Source organism: Ornithorhynchus anatinus, chromosome 5 (genome assembly GCF_004115215.2).
Source record: "Ornithorhynchus anatinus isolate Pmale09 chromosome 5, mOrnAna1.pri.v4, whole genome shotgun sequence".
In the NCBI taxonomy this organism is placed as follows: Eukaryota; Metazoa; Chordata; class Mammalia; order Monotremata; family Ornithorhynchidae; genus Ornithorhynchus; species Ornithorhynchus anatinus.
In genome coordinates this window covers 5620504-5640154 of record NC_041732.1, presented here as the reverse complement: position 1 = coordinate 5640154, position 19651 = coordinate 5620504, and the positions used below count along the sequence as shown (strand labels likewise).

The 19651-nt window shown below is 56.6% G+C and overlaps 1 protein-coding gene and 1 long non-coding RNA gene across 2 annotated transcripts in view; both read right to left on the bottom strand.

Moving 5' to 3' along the window:
• Positions 1 to 10751, bottom strand: part of CLPX (caseinolytic mitochondrial matrix peptidase chaperone subunit X) — a 30958-nt gene extending 20207 nt beyond the window's left edge. The window contains exons 1-3 of the mRNA XM_029065095.1: positions 10658 to 10751; positions 4081 to 4241; positions 1633 to 1750 (exon numbers count right to left, since the gene is read on the bottom strand). Coding sequence (XP_028920928.1) covers positions 1633 to 1750; positions 4081 to 4241; positions 10658 to 10736 — 358 coding nt within the window. The 5' untranslated portion in view covers positions 10737 to 10751. The remainder of the gene's footprint in view (positions 1 to 1632; positions 1751 to 4080; positions 4242 to 10657) is intronic.
• Positions 10752 to 15799: 5048 nt separating this feature from the next.
• Positions 15800 to 19216, bottom strand: LOC114812235. Its single transcript, XR_003759886.1, has 3 exons — positions 18981 to 19216; positions 17538 to 17653; positions 15800 to 16142 (listed from the first exon to the last, which is right to left on the bottom strand). It is a non-coding gene; the product is annotated as an uncharacterized LOC114812235 (long non-coding RNA).
• Between the last annotated feature and the right edge of the window lie 435 nt (positions 19217 to 19651).

Here is a 19651-nt window from a genome sequence, read left to right as displayed (position 1 = left end):
GCGGGGCCGGGATTAGAACCCGTGACCTGCTGACTCCCGGGTCCGGGCTCTATGCACTGGGCTACGCTGCTTCTTTAGTCTTCCCCCACCTAGACCGTGAGCCCTCTTCTCGCCTTTTACTCGCCCCCTTTATTCGTCCCCCGTCCCAGCCCCACAGCACTTTAGGTCCACATCTGTCATTTTACTTATTACTATTAATGTCTGTCTCCCCTCGAGACTGTAGGCTCACTGTAGGCAAGGGAGTTACGCCGTTCGATTGTACTCTCCCAAGTGCTTAGCACAGTCCTCCGCACCCAGTAAGAGCTCAATAAATGTGGGAAGCGGCGTGGCTCAGTGGAAAGAGCCCGGGCTTCGGAGTCGGAGGTCCTGGGTTCGACTCCCGGCTCTGCCCCTCGTCAGCCGTGTGACTCTGGGCAAGTCACTTCACTTCTCTGGGCCTCAGTGACCTCATCTGGAAATACGGATTAAGACTGTGAGCCTCATGTGGGACAACGTGATTACCCTGTCTCTACCCCAGCGCTTAGAACAGTGCTCTGCACAGGGTAAGCGCTTAACAAATACCAACATTATTATTATGACTCACCCGCCCCAAACATCACAAATAAAGCTCTCGAGGGCCTCTAACCAATCAGCCGGGGGTATCGCTTGAGCGCTCACTGGGTGCAGAGCACCGTATTACGTGCTTAGGACAGGACAAATACAAGCGAGTTGGTAAAATGTTCCCCGCCCACGGGGAGCTCTCAGTCTAACAATCAACGGTATTTGTTAAGCGCTTCCTGGGTGCGGAGCACTACACTAAACGCTTAGGAGAGTCCGATATAACGGTGTTAGCCGAAGCATCCTCCCCCCACAGTGAGCTTTCGGTCTAACAATCGATGCCATTTAAGCGCACACTGGGTACAGAGCGCTGTACTAAACGCTTAGGAGAGTCCGATATAACGGTGTTAGTCGACGCATCCTCTCTGCCCACGGTGAGCTTTCGGCCTCACGATCAGTGGTATTTGTTAGGCGCTTCCTGGGTGCAGAACGCTGAACTGAACGCCGAGGAGGGTCCGATATAACGGCGTTAGTCGACGCGTCCACAGTGACTTTCAGTCTCACAATCGACGGCATTTGTTAAGCGCTTCCTGGGTGCTAGAGCAGTGTACTACACGCTTAGGAGAGCCCGACATAACAGAGTTGGGAGACACGTCTCCTGCCCGCAGCGAGCTCACAGCCTCTGTTCCGAAAAGCTCTGAGACCATTCAACACGGCGACCACAGCTTCACGACCCCACAGGGCCAGTCTGGCGTAGGGGGTAGAGCCCGGGCCTGGGGGTCAGGAGGTCACGGGTTCTAATCCCGGCTCCGTCACCCGTCTGCCGTGTGACCTCTGGCCAGCCACTTCACTTCTCTGCGCCTCGGTTCCCTCGTCTGTAAAACGGGGATCGAAACCGTGAGCCCCACGTGGGACCGTGTTCAACCCCATTTGCTTGTATCCACCCCAGCGCTCAGTACAGCGTCTGGCACGGAGTAAGCGCTTAACGAATACCACGATCACTACTATCATTCGGACCCGGCCCGGCCGCCGAGGCTGCGGCGTCGGGTCGGTGCTCTTACCCCCCCGGCCCGGGGGGGGGAATCCCCTACTTACACACGAAGGTCTCGACGTGCGTGCACAGGTCCCCGCACTTCGGACAGCGGAGCTGGTTGCCTCCTTTCCCGGAATTCCCGGAGCCCGATTTTTTGGCGCCTCCTTCGTTGACGGATTTCTAACGGCGAAGAGGGAGAGAGGGTTGGTTCGTCGTCGGCTTCCGACGGCTCAGTCGGGGAGCGAGACCTCCGTTTACTAAAACCGCCTCCTTCGTTCGGCCGGGTCTCCCCGAACACACGGGTGGCGGTCTTCCGAAGCCGCCCGCGGCGGTCCGGCCGCGTCTCCCCCGACGGCCGCTCGCCGCCCGCCAAGCCCAGGTGAAAACCCGGAGACGGCAGCCTGGGCAGAGGGACGAGCCGGTGGGTGAGCCCCGGCCCGCCAGAGCGGCCTCGGTTCCTTTAATCGCATTCGTTCCCCCGGTCGAGAAACCCCGGCGAAAGGGAGGACCTCCGCGGACGACCGCGTTATCGAAGGATCTGGAATGGGGCTCGGGATAGATCCCTCCCCAGCCAGGAACCCGTTCCGGGTTGCCTCGACTCCCTTTTTTGTTGCTGTTGCTTTTACGGTATCTGTTAAGCACCTACCACGGGCACTGTCCCGAGCGCTGGGGTGGCTACAAGCAAATCGCGTTGGACGACAGCCCCCGTCCCACAGGGGGCTCGCGGTCTTAATCCCTATTTTCTAGAGGAGGGAACTGAGGCCCAGTGAAGTCACTGGGCCGAGGGCACCCAGCAGACGAGCGGCAGAGCCGGGATTGGAACCCAGGCCCCCTGACTCCCAGCGGGCTCTCTCCGCTAGGCCGCACTGCTTCGCAGCTGGCAGATCACCGTTCTCCCCGTCTTCGAGGCCCTCCTGAAATCCCACCTCCTCCAGGAAGCCATCCCCGACTAATCCCTCACCTCCCCATTCTACTCCCCCGCCCCCCCCCCCCCCCCCAATAACCTCCCAGGGCTTGAACGCTCGGTCCCCAGACCTGTCACTTTCAACTCTATCACACTTTGGTACGTACCTTTCACCTCTCTGGCTTCCCCCCACCCGGAATTTAACTGAGAATCTGCCTCCCCGTTAGACTGTAAGCCTTTTGAGGACGGGGATCTTGCCCACTAACCCTGCTGTAATAATAACGGCGGTGGCATTTGTTAAGCGCTCACTACGTGCCAAGCAGCGTTCTGAGCGCGGGGATGGATACGAGGTCACCGGGTTGTCCCACGCGGGGCTCACAGGACTCACCCAAGCGCCCGTTCAGTGCCTTACGTTCTAGGCTGTGCGCTCGTTGTGGGCACGGAATGCGTCTGAGGTTATACTGCACTCTCCCAAGCGCCACAATAAGCACTCGAATGTGCCTGAACTGTACTGAAAATATACCACAGATGTCTTGGCTGAGCCTTCTTCTGCTATCTCGTGCTGGGAGTTGTTCAGTAATCCATCAGTGGCGTTTACTGAGCACTTAACTGCGTGCAGAACACTGGATTAAGATCTTGAGAGAGGACAACGTAACCGAGTTGGAAGACACGGTCCCTGCCTGTGACGAGCTCGGTCTCAAGGGGGGAGGAGGACATTAATATAAATATTACGGATGCGTCCATAAGTGCTGTGGGGTTGAGGTCAGGGCGGGGAATAAAGGGAGCGAGTCAGGGCAAGGCGGAAGGGAGTGGGAGAAGAGGAAATGAGGGCTTAGCCGGGGAAGGCCTCTTGGAGGAGATGGGCCTCCAAGAAGGTGGAATTAACCTGCGGGTCCCGTAGAGGGGATTTCAATTTCACCTCAAAATCGTAGGTGAAATTTCACCGCCTCCGAAATTCTGACAGTCAACTTGTCGGTAAATAACTTCCAAAAGACACCAACCCCCTTCCCCTCCGCCCCTCCTCCGCCCAAACCGGCAGACAAAACACATCCTCTCCTGGAAGGCGGGCCGCTCCCTTCCGGCCCGGCTAATCCCGTTCCAATCCCCGCTCCGCCACTTGTCTGCTGTGCGACCTTCGGCAAGTCCCTTCGCTTCTCTGGGCCTCGGTTCCCTCCTCTCTAAAACGGGGATTGAGACTGTGAGCCCCATATGGGGCAGGGACTGTGTCCAACCCGATCTGCTTGTGTATCCACCCCAGCGCTCAGTACAGTGCCGGGCACATAGTGAGTGCTTAACGAGCACCACGATTATTACTATATTATTATCATTACCCGAGCCGTCCGGGCTGTGGGTCTTCCCGCAGCGTTCCGGTCGCAGCGCCGGGGGCGAATTTGGGAAGCGTCCTGACGGTCTGACCGGGACGCGGGGTGACGCCGGGAGAAAGTTGCGGACGGGGTCAGAGCTCTCTCGACTGCGGGCTTCTTCGGGAAGACCCCCTTCCCTCCGGAACACCCCCCCCCCCCCGCCCAATCTCCTAGGAGAATTAAAAGGACGCCGAGACGCAGCTGGGCTGAAGGCGGGGGGGATGGGGATGCCCGGGGCCTACCTTATTTCCACCTCCGGATCCATCTTTGCCGGGGCCGTCCTTGGAGGCGAAGTAAGCCGGGGTTTCGGAAAAGGTCCTAAGAGGAGCTCTTCTGACGATCTGCGTCTCGAAGAGGCCCAGCCTCCCCAACGCTGGGAAGTGAGGGCGACTGCAGGAGATACCTGGAAAGAAAAGCCGATCCCTGAAGCCAAGGCAACGTAAGACGATCCTAATCCTGGAAGCACCCGCCTTCCGGGCCTTTCCGACACGGCACCCGGGCCGGGGAGGCGGGGTGTCAAAATGGCCGAGCGGTTCTTTTTCGGGATTCGGAGCCCGGCAGACAAGCCCGGCTGTCGTTCCGGGTCAGAGCCAGAGGGGCTCCCTTCGAGTTACAGCCTGGAATACTTTTCTTCCGTTCCTTATCTGGAGAAGGGCCTCGCTCACAGAACACATGGAAGCAGGGAGCGTGGCTAAAAATAAGTTCCTCTTTTAGTTCCTTTTTGAAAAAAAGAAAAAAAGCCCTGCCAATTTGGGTCTGGGCGGATGTAAATTAAAAGCGGTCGGCCAAGTTCCGATTTCAGTTGGTACATCACAGCCTTCGCTTCAGGAGACAAACCTTTTGAAATAGAAAGCTCAAAACCAAACAAAAAAGCTCCCTCTGATAATAATGATAATAATAAATGGGGCATTTGTTAAGCGCTTACTATGGGCCAGACACTACACTGAGCACCGGGGAAGATACGAGATAATCGGGTGGGACACAGTCCCGGTCCCACGCGGGGCTTCCGGTCTCAATCCCCATCTCGCAGACGCGGGAACTGAGGTCCAGAGAGGTGACCCGTCCGAGGTCACGCAGAGGACAAGCGGCGGAGCCGGGATCAGAACCCGGGTCCTGCCGATTCCAGGCCTGTCCCCTATCCGCTGAGCCGTACCGCTTCTCTACACTTTGAAGTGGGGCTTCATATTTACTAATTTTGGAGGGTGATGGAGGAGGGGAGGGCATTTGTTAAGTGCTTACCACGTGCCCGGCGCTGTACTAGATAGCTCGGCACAGACACGGTAGTAGCATTTAGCAGCCTACTGTGTGCAGAACGCTGCACTAAGCGCTGGAGAGAATAAACAAGTGGGAATTAGACACAGTCCCTGTCCCTCAGAGAGGGTCTCTCAATCTAAGGAAGGAGGACAGGTATCAAATCCCCATTTTATAGGGGAGAAAACTGAAGCACAGAGGAGCTAAGCAGGTGACTCCAGGTCGCACCGCGGACAAGTGGCGGGGCCGGGATTAGAACCCAAGTCCTCCGACTCCGGGGCCCGGGCCCGTTCCAGTAGGCCAAGCTGCTGCCCGATTCCCCATAAAAACGACTTCGAAAAACGCTTTTCGGAAGAGCAAGATATTTCGAAGGTGAACGTAAGTGCTGCGGGGCGGAGGGCGGCCACCAACTTCAAGCGCCGGGGCGAAGCAGAAGGGAGTGGGAGAAGCGGAAAAGTGGGCTGGGAAGGCCTCGTGGAGGAGACGGGCCTTCGATACGGCTCCGAAGCTGGGGAGAGTCACCGTGGGAGAGGAGGAGGGAGGGCGTGCCGGGCCAGAGGCCGGACGGGGGCGAGAGGTCGGCGGCGAGATAGGCGAGATCGAGGTTCGGCCAGGAGGTTGATACGAGAGGAGCAAAAGGGCGCGGGCTGGGTCGGAGTAAGGACAGCAGGCGAGGTGAGGCGGGAGGAGGCGAGAGGACTGACTGCTTCGAGGCCGACGATAAGGAGGCTTCCGGTCTGATGCGGAGGGGAACGGGCAACCACCGGAGGTTCCCGGGGAGCGGGGAAACGCGGCCTAAACGTTTCGACGGAGAAAGGATAATGATGATAATAACGCTGGCATCCGTTAAGCGCTCACCACGTGCCGAGCGCTGCGGGAGACATAGGGGAATCAGGTTGTCCCACGCGGGGCTCACAGTCTTCATCCCCATTTTACAGATGATTAACTGAGGCCCAGAGAAGTGAAGTGACTCGCCCACAGTCCCACCGCTGACAAGGGGCAGAGCGGGGATTCCAACTCATGACCTCCGACTCCAAAGCCCGGGCTCTTTCCACTGAGCCACGCCGCTTCTCATCCAGGATCCAGGCGGCGGAGTGAAGTACGGGTCGCAGTGGGGAGAGACCGGAGGCAGGGGGGTCGGCAAGGAGGCCGACGCAGTAATAATGATACTAATAATGTCGGTATTTAAGCGCTTACTATGCGCACAGCACTGTTCGGTAATCGGGTTGTCCCCCGTGAGGCTCCCAGTCTTCATTCCCGTTTTACAGATGAGGGGAACTGAGGCCCGGAGAAGTGAAGTGACTCGCCCACAGTCACGCAGCTGACAGGCGGCGGAGCCGGGATTCGAACCCATGACCTCGGACTCCCGAGGCCGGGCTCTTGCCACGGAGCCACGCCGCAGTAATAAGGCGGGAGAGGAGAAGTGAAGTGCTCCTCGGATTAACGGGCAGGCGGTTCGGATGGAGGCAGTAACTCCGGGACCGTTTCTAACGCGTCCGACAGGCGGGTTCGACAGCCGTTCGACTGATAAAACCGGCCCGAAACTGAGTTCGCTCCCACCCGAACACGACCTCCCACCCTGGTTTCCAAGGATCCCGGAACCGTTTCTGAGCCGTGAAGGGGTCCGGACGCCAAGACGGCTAGCGGGAAACGGGCTTTCGGCCTCGTGTGCTTCGCGAGGAAACCTGGCAACTCTGCCGAGAAAGTTAAAAGTTAAACTCTTACAAAACCTTTGGATGGAGGAAAAGAAATCTGGCAACATCGGAGCGAACCGCAAGTCATTCTTCTTAAAAAAAAAAAAAAAAAAGGATAATAATGGTCTCCAATGTTAGGGGACTTCCCGTTCTATGGTTATTAAAGGGGAGAGTCATTTGCCAAGTCCCTTAAACCTGGAAACCAACGGGGTCTCGATTCGGTCCCTCCTAACGAATTATTTCACAATTTCCAAAACAGGTCGCCGTCTGTCGACCGAATCAATCTTTAACTTACATTAAAGAATTAGGCAGGGAGAGGAAAACACTGAAATAACCTTGGAAATGTCCTTTTACCACATTAAAAAAATGTCCGATCAATCTTTAACCGGCCACACGTTCAGGAGTACTGAAATCGGCTTCGACTCTTTTCGTCAAGGAACTCACGTCCCTCGGTCGCACTGGCCTCTCCCGAGCGCTCAGCGCAGTGCTCGGCCCGCAGAAAGCGCTCAGTAGATATCGCCGGTCGACAGGGAGTCGCAGCAACTCAAACCGACGGGTTTTCCCACAAGGGAGCTTCTCTGTGCCCAGTACGACGTCGTCCGCGCGCAAGCGCCGTTCGGCAACGCATCGACCAGTGGCGTTCACCGAGCGCTTCCTGGGTGCAGAGCACTGTACTAAGCGCTCAGGAGAGTACGACGCGACAAGAGTCGGTAAACCAAGATTTCCAAAACCCCACTTCCTCCAGAATCCCCTTCCCGCCTCTGGATCCCCTCGAGACCGGACGCTCCTCGTGGGGAGGGGACGTAGCCTCCCACTCCGTCGTACGGCACCCTCCCGAGCGCCGCCCACGGGGCTCCGCTCACAGCGAGCGCTCGACAAATACCACCGTTTGCCATCACTTATGTCTGTCCTCGACGCCCGTGCCCCGACGGACATTCCACGTCTCTAAGCACTTGGTACGGAGCCCTGAACACCCAAAACGCAGAGTGGAAGCTCCCTGGGGGCAGAAAACGTCTCCGGTGCTTCTATCTTCCAAGAGCTCAGTACGGCGCGCGGCGCAAGCCAAAATAACGGTGATAACGATGGACTCTGCGGTGCCGAGCACTGGACTGAGCGCTGGGGCAGATTTCAGGATATTCAGATCACCCAGAGTTCCCGTCCCACATGGGACTCGCGGCCTAAGGCAGAGGGAAAACGGCGATTAAAGCCCCAGCGGTCGAAGGAGGAAACTGAGAGCGGGGAGTGAAGTGACTTGTCCCAGGTCAGCCAGCGGGCAAGCGGTGGAGCCGGGATTAGCACCCAGGTCCTTCTGAGGCCCAGGCTCTTGAGTCTTTTTATCCCTGACCCTCTGCGCTGCGTTCAAGCCTCCGAGGGGGTCTCTGGAACGTCCTACGGGTCCGTTTACAGAATCTGTTCAATTGGGGGCAGATCCTAAGCTTAATTTCCTCCGACAGGGAGTCCGACAGACCAACGCTACCTAATAAATAGCAACATCCCGGATCAGAATTCCCCCAAATGCGGGCTACGCCCCATTACAGACTCCGACCGGACGGTGAGGAGTCTAAAGGTACATTCCTGGAATAAGGATTTCAACGGACTTCACCCGGGGAACAAAATTCCCATACACGACGACTCGCAATTAGCACGGAGTGGGCAGGGAAAATATGAAGCTCCTGAGTGAAAACGCAGAAAAGAGTGACGGGGGCCCTCCTGGCTAGAAATTAAGACGCCCGCTAGTAGCCCGGCAAGGATCTCCAAACAAACTTCCTTTGTCAAGGCTCTCCAAACTTCCCTCGTGCAGCGAGACGTTCCGGACTGCTTCACGAGAGTTTCGCGTTCCCCGCCAAACGAGGGGCCCGAGAAACAGAAAAGCGAAGAGGCACGTGAATAACCACCAGGATAAGGAATACGGCGGCTCTGGGCCGACCGTTTTACTGAAGACTCATCACGGGCAAGGAACGGGTCTGGTGATTCTCCTCTCTTGGCCGCTCCCAAGCGGGTGGTCCAGTGCTCTGCACCAAAAGCAGTGCCTGGGCTGTAGTAAGCGCTCGAAAAATACCACTGAACTGATTGATTCTAGGCCACGCGAAACAGCGAGCGTCGAGCTCCGCGGCGTGGCTCAGTGGCAAGAGCCCGGGCTTGGGAGTCAGAGGTCAGGGGTTCGAATCCCGGCTCTGCCACTTGTCAGCTGGGGGACCGCGGGCGAGTCACTTCACTTCTCCGGGCCTCAGGGACCCCGTCTGTAAAATGGGGATTATCTGTGAGCCCCACGTGGGACGACCCGATGACCCTGTATCTCCCCCCGGCGCTTAGAACGGTGCTCTGCACACAGTAAGCGCTTAACAAATACCAACATCATCATTATTATTATTATTAAAGTCAGTCACCGATTAGCCACGTGGAGCCGGGCGAACTCGCCCCAGGGGCAACTGAACGCTGCTGGTTTGAGAGTGGAGCGAGCGGCGCTCGGGGCGGCTACTTGGTAGGAAGCCCGTGGGACCCCGAGAGGCACGTGTGCCCGTCCGCGACCCCGGGATTGCTGTGGGGGCCCCCCAAAATCCTCCCGGCCCGGGTGAGCGGGGCTGGTTTGGTCGCAGGGCGGCGGCTCGGGGGCCACAGCTGGCTTTAATCAATCGATAAATCGCATTTCTTCGTGGTAATTCCAATAATCGTGGTCTCTGTCAGGCGCTTACTCTGTGCCGGGCACCGTGCTAAGCGCTGCGTCCAACAAATCGGGTTGGACACAGTCCCCGTCCCGCGTGGGGCTCCAGAGTCTCAATCCCCATTTTCCAAACGAGGAAACTGAGGCCCCGATAAGGCAAGTGACCCGCCCAAGGTCACGCAGCGGACAAGCGGTGGAGCTGGGACGAGAAGACGGGCCCTTGCGACGCCCAGGCTCTATCCAGTGGTCCGCGTCGCGCTAACCGTGCGCGGGGCCCTGTACCGAGCGCTGGGGAGAGGACGATACAATCTGAGAGTCGCGCTCCCCGCCCTCGACGAGCCGGTTCTTTCCTTCATTCGGTCCTGTTTATTGAGCGCTTCCGGCGTGCGGAGCACCGGACCGAGCGCTCGGCCGAGTCCAATTCGGCAACAAATAGAGACGATCCGGTCAGTCCTGCTCACCGAGCGCTGCCCGCGTGCGAAGCACTGGGCCGAGCGCTTGGGCGAGTCCAACTGGGCAGCCGATAGAGACAATCCATCGGTCCTATTTACTGAGCGCTTCCCGCGTGCGGGGTACTGGACTGAGAGCTCGAGAAAGTCCAATTGGGCAACAGATAGAGCCAGTCCCTTTAATCCTATTTACTGAGCGCTTCCTGCGTGCGAAGCACTGGACTGAACTCTCGGGCGAGCCAAACTGGCAACCACTAGGGACGATCCGGTCAGTCCTATTTACTGAGCGCTTCCTGGGTGCGGAGCACTGGGCCGAGCGCTCGGGCGAGTCCAATTCGGCAACCGACAGAGACAATCCAGCCAGGCTTATTTACTGAGCGCTTCCCGCGTGCCAAGAACTGGACCGAGCGCTTGGGCGAGTCCAAATGGGCCACCACTAGAGGCGAACCGGTCAGTCCTACTTACTGAGCGCTCCCTGCGTGCGAAGCACTGGACTGAGCGCTGGGGCGAGTCCAAATCGTCAACCAATAGAGACAATCCATCAGTCCTACTTACTGAGCGCTTGGGCGAGTCCAAATGGGCCACCACTAGAGGCGAACCGGTCAGTCCTCCTTACTGAGCGCTTCCCGCGTGCGGAGCACTGGGCCGAGCGCTTGGGAGAGGACAATGGCGCACGCACTAGGGGGGGTCCCTTCCCCACGAGCGGAGCGGAGCGCCGCGCAGAGAGTGGGGGCGGTGGGGGAGGGGAGGAGTGTCCGGTTACCTGCGTGCGCGGCGGCGAAGGCGGAGGCCAGCAGCCTGGCGGCGGAGGCGCAGGGGCAGGCGGGGCGGCATCCGGCCATGGCGACGACGACGACGGCGGCGGCGGCGGCCGCGACCCCTCCGGCCCGGGGGCCGCACCGACGAGGACCGGCCGGCGCGCGCCCGCCTCGGCCTCCCGCCGCCTCGCGCCTGCGTCACGCCCCGGCGCCCTCCCCGAAGACTACGGCTCCCGGCGGCCCGCTCGCCGGAAGGGGGCCGGGCGTCACTTCCGGGACCCGCGCGGGGCGCCCTGGGAGATGGAGTCCGGGCGGGGCTCCTCTTCCGGTCCCGCGCGGGGCGTCCTGGGAGATGGAGTCCGGGGGGGTCCTCTTCCGGTTCCGCGCGGGGCACCCTGGGAGATGGAGTCCGGGCGGGGCTCCGCTTCCGGTCCCGCGCGGGGCACCCTGGGAGATGGAGTCCGGGCGGGGCTCCGCTTCCGATCCCGCGCGGGGCGCCCTGGGAGATGGAATACTAATGTCGATATTCGTTAAGCGCTGACTCTGTGCAGAGCACTGTTCTAAGCGCTGGGGGGGGGGGGACACAGGGGAATCAGGTTGTCCCACGTGGGGCTCCCAGTCTTCCTCCCCATTGTACAGACGGGGGAACTGAGGCCCAGAGAAGGGAAGTGACTGGCCCACAGTCCCACAGCTGACAAGGGGCGGAGCCGGGATTCGAACTCGTGACCTCTGACTCCCAAGCCCGGGCTCTTTCCACTGAGCCAGTCCCGCCCCTTAGCGCGGCTCAGTGGAAATGATAATGTTGGTGTTTGTTCAGCGCTATGTGCTGAGCACTGTTCTAAGCGCTGGGGGAGATACGGGGTCATCAGGTGGTCCCACGTGAGGCTCACACTGAATCCCCATTGTACAGATGAGGGAACTGAGGCCCCGAGAAGCGACTTGCCCAAGGTCACACAGCTGACGAGGGGCAGAGCGGGATTCGAACCCATGACCTCGGACTCCCCAGCTCGCTGCTTCGCTGCGGAAAGAGCCCGGGCTGGGGAGACCGAGGTCATGGGTTCGAATCCCACCTCGGCCCCTTGTCAGCTGGGTGACTGTGAGCCAGTCTCTTCACTTCTCTGGGCCTCAGTTACCTCATCGGGAAAATGGGGATGAAGACTGGGAGCCTCACGAGGGACAACCGGATGACCCTGTATCTCCCCCGGCGCTTAGAACAGTGCTGCGCACATAGTAAGCGCTTAACCAATACCGACATTATCGTTGTTATCATTATGCTAAGATCCGCTCTTTCCGCTCCATCCAAACTGCAACTACACGAATTCGAACCCTTACCCTCTTCTGCCTTGATTACTACCTCAACGCCTGTCGCTCCTCTGGTGCTAACCTGCTCCCTGGGCCTCGATCTCGTCTGTCTGGCCGCCGCCCCCTGGCCCCCGTCCCGCCTCTGGCCTGGAACGCCCTCCCTCCTCAAAGAATAATATTGGTGTTTGTTAAGCGCTTCCTCTGTGCCGAGCACTGTTCTAAGCGCTGGGGGGAGATACAAGGTCATCAGGTTGTCCCACGAGGGGCTCACAGTCTTCATCCCCATTTTACAGATGAAATCTGTCAGGCGACGACTCTCCCCCCCTTTCAAAGCCTTACTGAAGGCCCGTCTCCTCCGAGAGGCCTTCCCAGACTAAACCCCGCTTTTCCTCATCTCCCCCTCCCTTCTGCGTCACCCTGACTCGCCCCCTCTGCTCTTCCCCCCACCCCCCAGCCCCCCAGCACTTATGCGTATATCTGTAATTTGATTTTATTTGTACTGATGCCTGTCTCCCCCCCCCAGACCCTAAGCTCGTTGTGGGCGGGGAACGTCACTGCTCTTTGCCGTCTAATAATAATAATGTCGGTATTGTTCTAAGCGCTGGGGTAGATACAAGGTAATCAGGTTGTCCCACCTGGGGCTCACACTCTTCATCCCCATATTACAGATGAGGTCACAGAGGCACAGAGACGTTAAGTGACCTGCCCAAAGTCACACAGCCGACAGGCGGCAGAGCCGGGATTCGAACCCATGATCTCTGACCCCCCAAATTGTTTTAATGAGCTGTTCTTCCCCTGATTCTATTTATTGCTATAGTTCTTGTCTGCCCGTCTCCCCCGATTAGACCGTAAGCCCGTCAAAGGGCGGGGACTGTCTCTATCTGTTACCGATTTGTCCATTCCAAGCGCTTAGTACAATGCTCTGCACATAGTAAGCGCTCAATAAATACTATTGAATGAATGAACGAATGAAAGCCCGGGCTTTTGCCACTAAGTCACGCTGCTTAGCACTCAGTTCAGTGCTCTGCACACAGTAAGCGCTCAATAAATACGACTGAATGAATGAAATACCATTTCTGGATCAATGCCCTGAAGCCAGCAGTCAGGAGTTTCTGTCTGACGTGGAGGGGACGGGGAGCCATTGAGCTCCTTGAAGACAAGGATCGCATCAGCGTGGCTCAGTGGAGAGAGCCCGGGCTTGGGAGTCAGAGGTCGTGGGTTCGAATCCCGACTCCGCCGTTTGCTAGCTGTGTGACTTTGGGCAAGTCGCTTCACTTCTCTGTGCCTCAGATACCTCATCTGTCAAATGGGGATTAAAACTGTGAGCCCCACGTGGGACAATCTGATCACCCTGTATCCCCCCAGCGCTTAGAACAGCGCTTTGCACACAGTAAGTGCTTAACAAATACCACCATTATTATCCTCTGGGCGTCAGTGACCTCATCTGTAAAATGGGGGCGAAGAGCGTCACGTGGGGCAACCCGATGACCCTCGTATCTACCCCGGCGCTTAGAACGGTGCTTGGCACATAGTAAGCGTTTAACAAATACCAACACTATTATTATTATCGCATCAACCAACTCTATTATACTGCGCCTTATCCCCAGCCCCACAGCCCTTACGTATTCGTTCAGTAGTATTTATTGAGCGCTTACTATGTGCAGAGCACTGAACTAAGCGCTTGGAATGGACAATTCGGCAACAGATAGAGACGATCCCTGCCCAATGGCGGGCTCATGTACGTTTCCTTACCATTCTGCCACCTCCCCTACCTGTGATTTATTTTCACGTCTGTCTCCCCCACTAGACTCGAAGCTCCTTGAGAGCGGCGGCGGGAGGCGGGGGGGGGGGTCAAGTCTTCCAGCTCTATTGTAGTGTTGGTATTTGTTAAGCGCTTACTATGTGCCGAGCACTGTTCTAAGCGCCGGGGGAGATACAGGGTCATCAGGTGGTCCCACGTGGGGCTCACGGTTAATCCCCATTTTACAGATGAGGTATTGTCATCTCCCCGGTGTTTAGAACAGTGCTGTGTGAACAGTAAATGTTTAATCAATCGATAGTATATAGCGAATGCAGACTGGGTGCACAGCCCTGTACTAAACGCTGGGGAGAGCACGCTCTAAGAGAGTCGTGGACACCTCCCCTGCCCGCGAAGAGCTTACGGTCTGATTGATACTCTCCCAAACAGTTCTGGGTTCTCCACACAAGGGCTCGGTAAATTCCACCGATTGATTGATTGATTGGTTTTGTCGACTACCTTGAACCTCTCAGGGGCAGGCGGATAAAAGCCGCCTTCCTTCCGCCGTGGGCATCCCTGCGGGAGTTGCCGTTTACCTTTCAGAGAGAAAACGGCTGAGGTGAGTTCATCTTTCTTACCGTGCTGCTGGCCTGGGTTAGGCGGGGCAGGGATCGATCAGTCGATCGTATTTACCGAGCGCTTACCGTGGGCCGAGCACGGTGCCGAGTGCTTCGGTGAGTACGATAGGATCGGTAGACCCGTTCCCTGCCCACGAGGAACTTGGAGACATAAAAATGAATTACAGATGTATATATTTGTAAGAGGCGTGGGGCCGAGGGGCGGGTGGGGAAAGGGTACAGATCCAAGCGCAAGGGTGACGCAGAAGGGAGACGGAGTGGAGGAAACCAGGGGAAGGATTCTTGGAGGAGGTGTGATTTTAATGAGGCTTTTGAAGGCGGGGAGACAGTCGGAGATGAAGGGGGAGGGCGTTCCAGGCCAGAGGCAGGACACGAGAGAGAAGTCGGCGGTGAGATAATAATAATAATGTTGGTATTTGTTAAGCACTTACTATGTGCAGAGCACTGTTCTAAGCGCTGGGGTAGAGACAGGGTCATCGGGTGGTCCCACGTGAGGCTCACAGTTAATCCCCATTTGACAGAGGAGGGAACTGAGGCCCAGAGAAGTGAAGTGACTCGCCCACGGTCACCCAGCTGACAAGCGGCAGAGCCGGCATTCGAACCCATGAACTCTGACTCCCAAGCCCGGGCTCTTTCCACTGAGCCGGGCGTACAGCGAGTAGGTTGGCCTTAGAGGAGCGAAGTGTGCGGGCTGGGTTGGAGGAGGAAATCAGCGAGGTAAGACGGGAAGGGGCCAGATATGGAGTAACTATCCCAGAAATGTAGTTGTGAGACCATAATCGAGAAAAATAATAATAATAATAATGTTGGTGTTTGTTAAGTGCTTACTGTGTGCAAAGCACTGTACTAAGCACTTGATAAATACTACTGATCGGTCGACTGATGTTAGCCGAAGCCAGAAGAGGGAAGTGAAGAGACGTGTTCAGGTATCTAATCCCGGCTCCGCCATTTGTCTGCTGGGTGACCTTGGGCAAGTCACTTCACTTCTCTGGGCCTCAGTTCCCTCATCTGCAAAATGGAGATCGAGACCGTGAGCCCCCCGTGGGACACGGACCGTGTCCAACCTGATTACCTTGCATCTCTCCCAGCATTTAAAACAGCGCCTAACAAATACCATAAGAAAAAATTCAGAAAAACCGGAACTTAAAGAATTTCCACCGTGGTTAACGTAGAATAATTATGGCCTTTATTAAGTGCTGACCAGATGCCGGGATAGACCTAGGGTTCTAAAGACCAACCATAGGAGCCAATCCTGAGAAGCAGCGTGGCCTGGTGGCTAGACTACGGGGCCCGGGAGTCAGAAGGACCTGGGTTCTAATCCAGGCTCCGCCACTTGTCCGCTGTGTGACCTCAGGCAGGGCGCTTCACTTCTCTGTACCTCAGTTACCTTTGTAAAATAGGGATAAAGACTGTGAGCCCCGTGGGGGACAGGGACTGTGGGCAACCCAATTTGCTTAAATCTTCCCAGAGCCTAGTCCAATGCCTGGCACACAGTAAGCGTTTAACAGATATCACAGTTATTATTCCTTTTTCAGCGTCCTGACCCTGAGCGCTAGCTCAGTCCCTGCTCGCCCAATTCGATAAACGTACAATGTGCATCTGTCTGGGGCAATAAGGAAGCAGCGGGCATTTTCCGTCTCAGAACACTTGACATAGCGTCGTTTCAGAATACCGCCTTTGTCCGGCCAACTCAGCTTCCAAACGTTGGCGGTTCCAGTTCGAAGAGCTCCCCTTGTAAATCCTCACGCTCTATTTCCGCGGATCTACGGGACGATTGCGGGGATGGGAGCCGGGGCTCCCTGCGTTGGCAGCCTGGGGAGAGAGGGTCATCCGTTTAATTTTTCAAAAGACACCTCAATAAATCCCACTGATTGGTTGATCTCAAGAATAATCTGAGTTTATGTCAGGAAGCAGAACTGTTCTTCACAACCAGAGTAGCGGGGCCTAGTGGACAGATCACGGGCCTGGGGGGTCAGAGGGACCTGGGTTCCGATCCTGGCTCCGCCACTCTTCTGCTGGTGACCTTGGGCCAGTCGCTTCACCTCTCTGGGACTCAGTTCCCTCACCTGTAATATGGATATTAAGACTGTGAGCCCCACGTGCGGCAGGGACTGTGTCCAACCTGATTATCTGTTACCTCCGGACACTTGCTATTCGGCCCACCCCCAGTCGCACAGCAGTTACTTATACGTCTTTAAATTTTATACTATAGATTAATTATTCACATTAATGCCGGTCTCCTCCTCTAGACTGTAAACTCACCACGGGCAGGGAACATGTCTGCTAATTCTGTGGTGTTCTCCCAAGGGCTTAGTACAGTGCTCTGCACACAGTATGCACTTATCCATAATAATAATAATAAATAAAGATAGGATTTGTTAAGCGCTTACTAGGTGCCAAGCACTATTTTAAGCCCCGAGGTAGGTACGAGTTAATCAGGTTGGACACGGTCCCTGTCCCACCTGGGGCTCACGCTCTTAATCCCCATTTTCCAGATGAGGGAACTGAGGCCCGGAGAAGCGAAGTCACTTGCCCCAGGTCGTAGATCAAGATTAGAACCCAGGACCTTCCGACTCCCAGGCCCCTGCTCTATCCATTAAGCCACACTGCTTCTCAGTAGATACTATTGATTGGCTTGTATCTACACCCGCGCATAGAACAGTGCCTGGCACATAGTAAGCATTTAACAAATACCATTAAATAGAGAAAGGGGAAAAAAAGAGCCGTCATCTCCTCTAAGAAGGGACGGTGTCCAACCCATCCCAGGACTTGGCACATAGTGAGCGCTTAAAAAATACCCAAATCATTATTGTTTGTTGCACTCTGTCTCCCGCCCTAGCCTGTAAACTCCTCCTTCTGAACGTGGCTGCCAACTCTGTTATATGATACTCTCCCAAGCGTTTAGTACAGTGCTCTGCACCCAAGAAGCACTCAAATACCGTTGCTGGATTGCACTTTCCCATGCGCTAGGAAGAGTGCTCTGCACACAGTTAAGCGCTCAATCAATGCCACTGACTGAGTGATTGATCAGGTGGACCCGAGCCACATCCAACAGCTGCAGAAAACTTTCGCCCAACTAAATCAGTTCTATTTTGGTTGCCTGGCCACCGCTAGAGAAATGTGCCACCCACCCTCCACTTTCACGTGCTCCCGGGCCGCTGCGAATGATGGGGCACCTGGACCGGTCGGATATTAAAGGACCCTCACTTTTCTTAGGACCCGGGAAGAAGGCGGCTCACGTCGTTACTGCCAACAACGTCGGTGTTGCCTGCTGGGCGGTCTTGGGCAGGTCGCTTCACGTCTCTGTGCCTCAGTGACCTCACCTGTAAAATGGGGATCAAGACCGTGAGCCCTACGTGGGACAGGGGCTGGGTCCGACTTGATTAACCTCTACCCCTCCCAGCGCTTAGTATCATAGCAAGTACTCAACAAATACCATTGCCCTCCTTTCCCCTAAAACAAGAGCAAAATATTCATATGGACAAGATCCGATCTCCACATTCATCCACCGGGATTTTCACGATAGGGGTAAGGGATCATCATCGTAATAATAATAAGGTTGGTATTTGCTAAGCGCTTACTATGTGCAGAGCACTGTTCTAAGCGCTGGGGTAGACACAGGGGAATCAGGTTGATCCACGTGGGGCTCACAGTCTTCATCCCCATTTTCCAGATGAGGTGACTGAGGCACAGAGAAGCGAAGTGACTTGCCCACAGTCACACGGCTGACCAGGGGCCGAGCCGGGATTCGAACCCATGACCTGCGACTCCGAAGCCCGTGCTCTTCCCACTGAGCCGCGCTGCCTCTCTCATCATCTGTTGTAGAATGTACTGGACGACCAACCGGTCAATAGTATATACTGAGCACCTGCTGCGTGCACGATCTCAAAGCACCCGGGAGAGTAGACAAGAATTAGAAGACACGATCCTTACCCCACCAAGGAACTTACACGCTAATAGGGGAGACGGATGCTTATGATGATTTAAAGATGGGGGAAAAATAGAATATGTAGGCTATGTACGTAAACCCTACGGGGAGGTTTTGGTAACCAGCGAATCGTGACGGGATCGTTTTATAATGAAAATAGATTTAGCGGTGAAATGGCCCCTGTGGTTAATTCGATCGTATCTACTGAGCGCTTCCTGGGTGCAGAGCACCGTACTAAGCACTAGGAAAGTACAATTCGGCAACCGACAGAGACAATCCCTGCCCAACAATGGGCTCGCGGTCTAGAAGAGGGTGCATTCGGTCGATCGCATTCCTGCTGATGATTTTATAGCACTAATCCTAAACTGCTGTTGCTGAGATTTGGAAGGAAGACACTTGCCGGGCAAGCAATTCATTCGCCATACAGCTGTATTTGGGGACACACGCCCAAGGCGGGGATTGCAGCGTATCATTCTGCTGCCCTAAGGGGAGACCTTTGGTCCAGAAGGGGAGGAAAGAGCACCGGCCTGGGAGTCGGGCGGCCCGGGTTCTAATCGCTTGCCCGTCGTGTGACCTCGGGAGGAAAAAAAAAAAAAAAAATCACTTCATCGCTCTGCGCTTCGGTTTCCTCATCTGTGAAATGGGGAATCAAATAACCTCCCCGTCGACCTGTATACGTTGTACCCACGCAGCTATTTGACGCCGCGATCTTCATTAGATACCGTTCTCAGGCAGTCCGGGCAAAGGGCTCGGCACGTGGTAAGGGCTTCCTAAGACCGCAATTCTTCAAGCAACACGGCGTGGTGGATGGGGCGCCGGCCTGGGCATCGGAAGGTCATGGGTTCTGATCCACCACCTGTCTGCTCGGCGGCCTTGGACGAGGTCATTCGTTCACCCCATTAGGGAAGCAGCGTGGCTCAGTGGCAAGAGCCCGGGCCTGGGGGTCAGAGGTCAGGGGTTCGAATCCAGACTCCGCCGCCTGGCAGCTGTGTGACCGGGGGCAAGTCGCTTCACTTTCCGGTGCCTCAGTTACCTCATCTGGAAAATGGGGATTAAGAAGAAAATGGGGATGAAGACCGTGAGCCTCACGTGGGACAACCTGATGCCCCCGGATCCCCCCCAGCGCTTAGCACGGTGCTCTGCACGTAGTAAGCGCTTCACAAATCCCAACGTTATTATTAAGCGGCGCAGGCGGTGCAGTCCTGCCCGCCGGGGGGGGGGGGAGGGCGGGGGAGGCGCGCGCGCCTGCGCCTGCCGCTCCCGCCGTCGTCAGGGAGACGGCCGCCCCGCCCCTCCGCGCGCGCCGTCACGCGGCCCCGCCCGCGCCCTCCCCCCTCGTCGTCGCGAGACGGGCCGCGGCCCCGGAAGCGGCGCGCGCCGCCCGCCCTCCCCT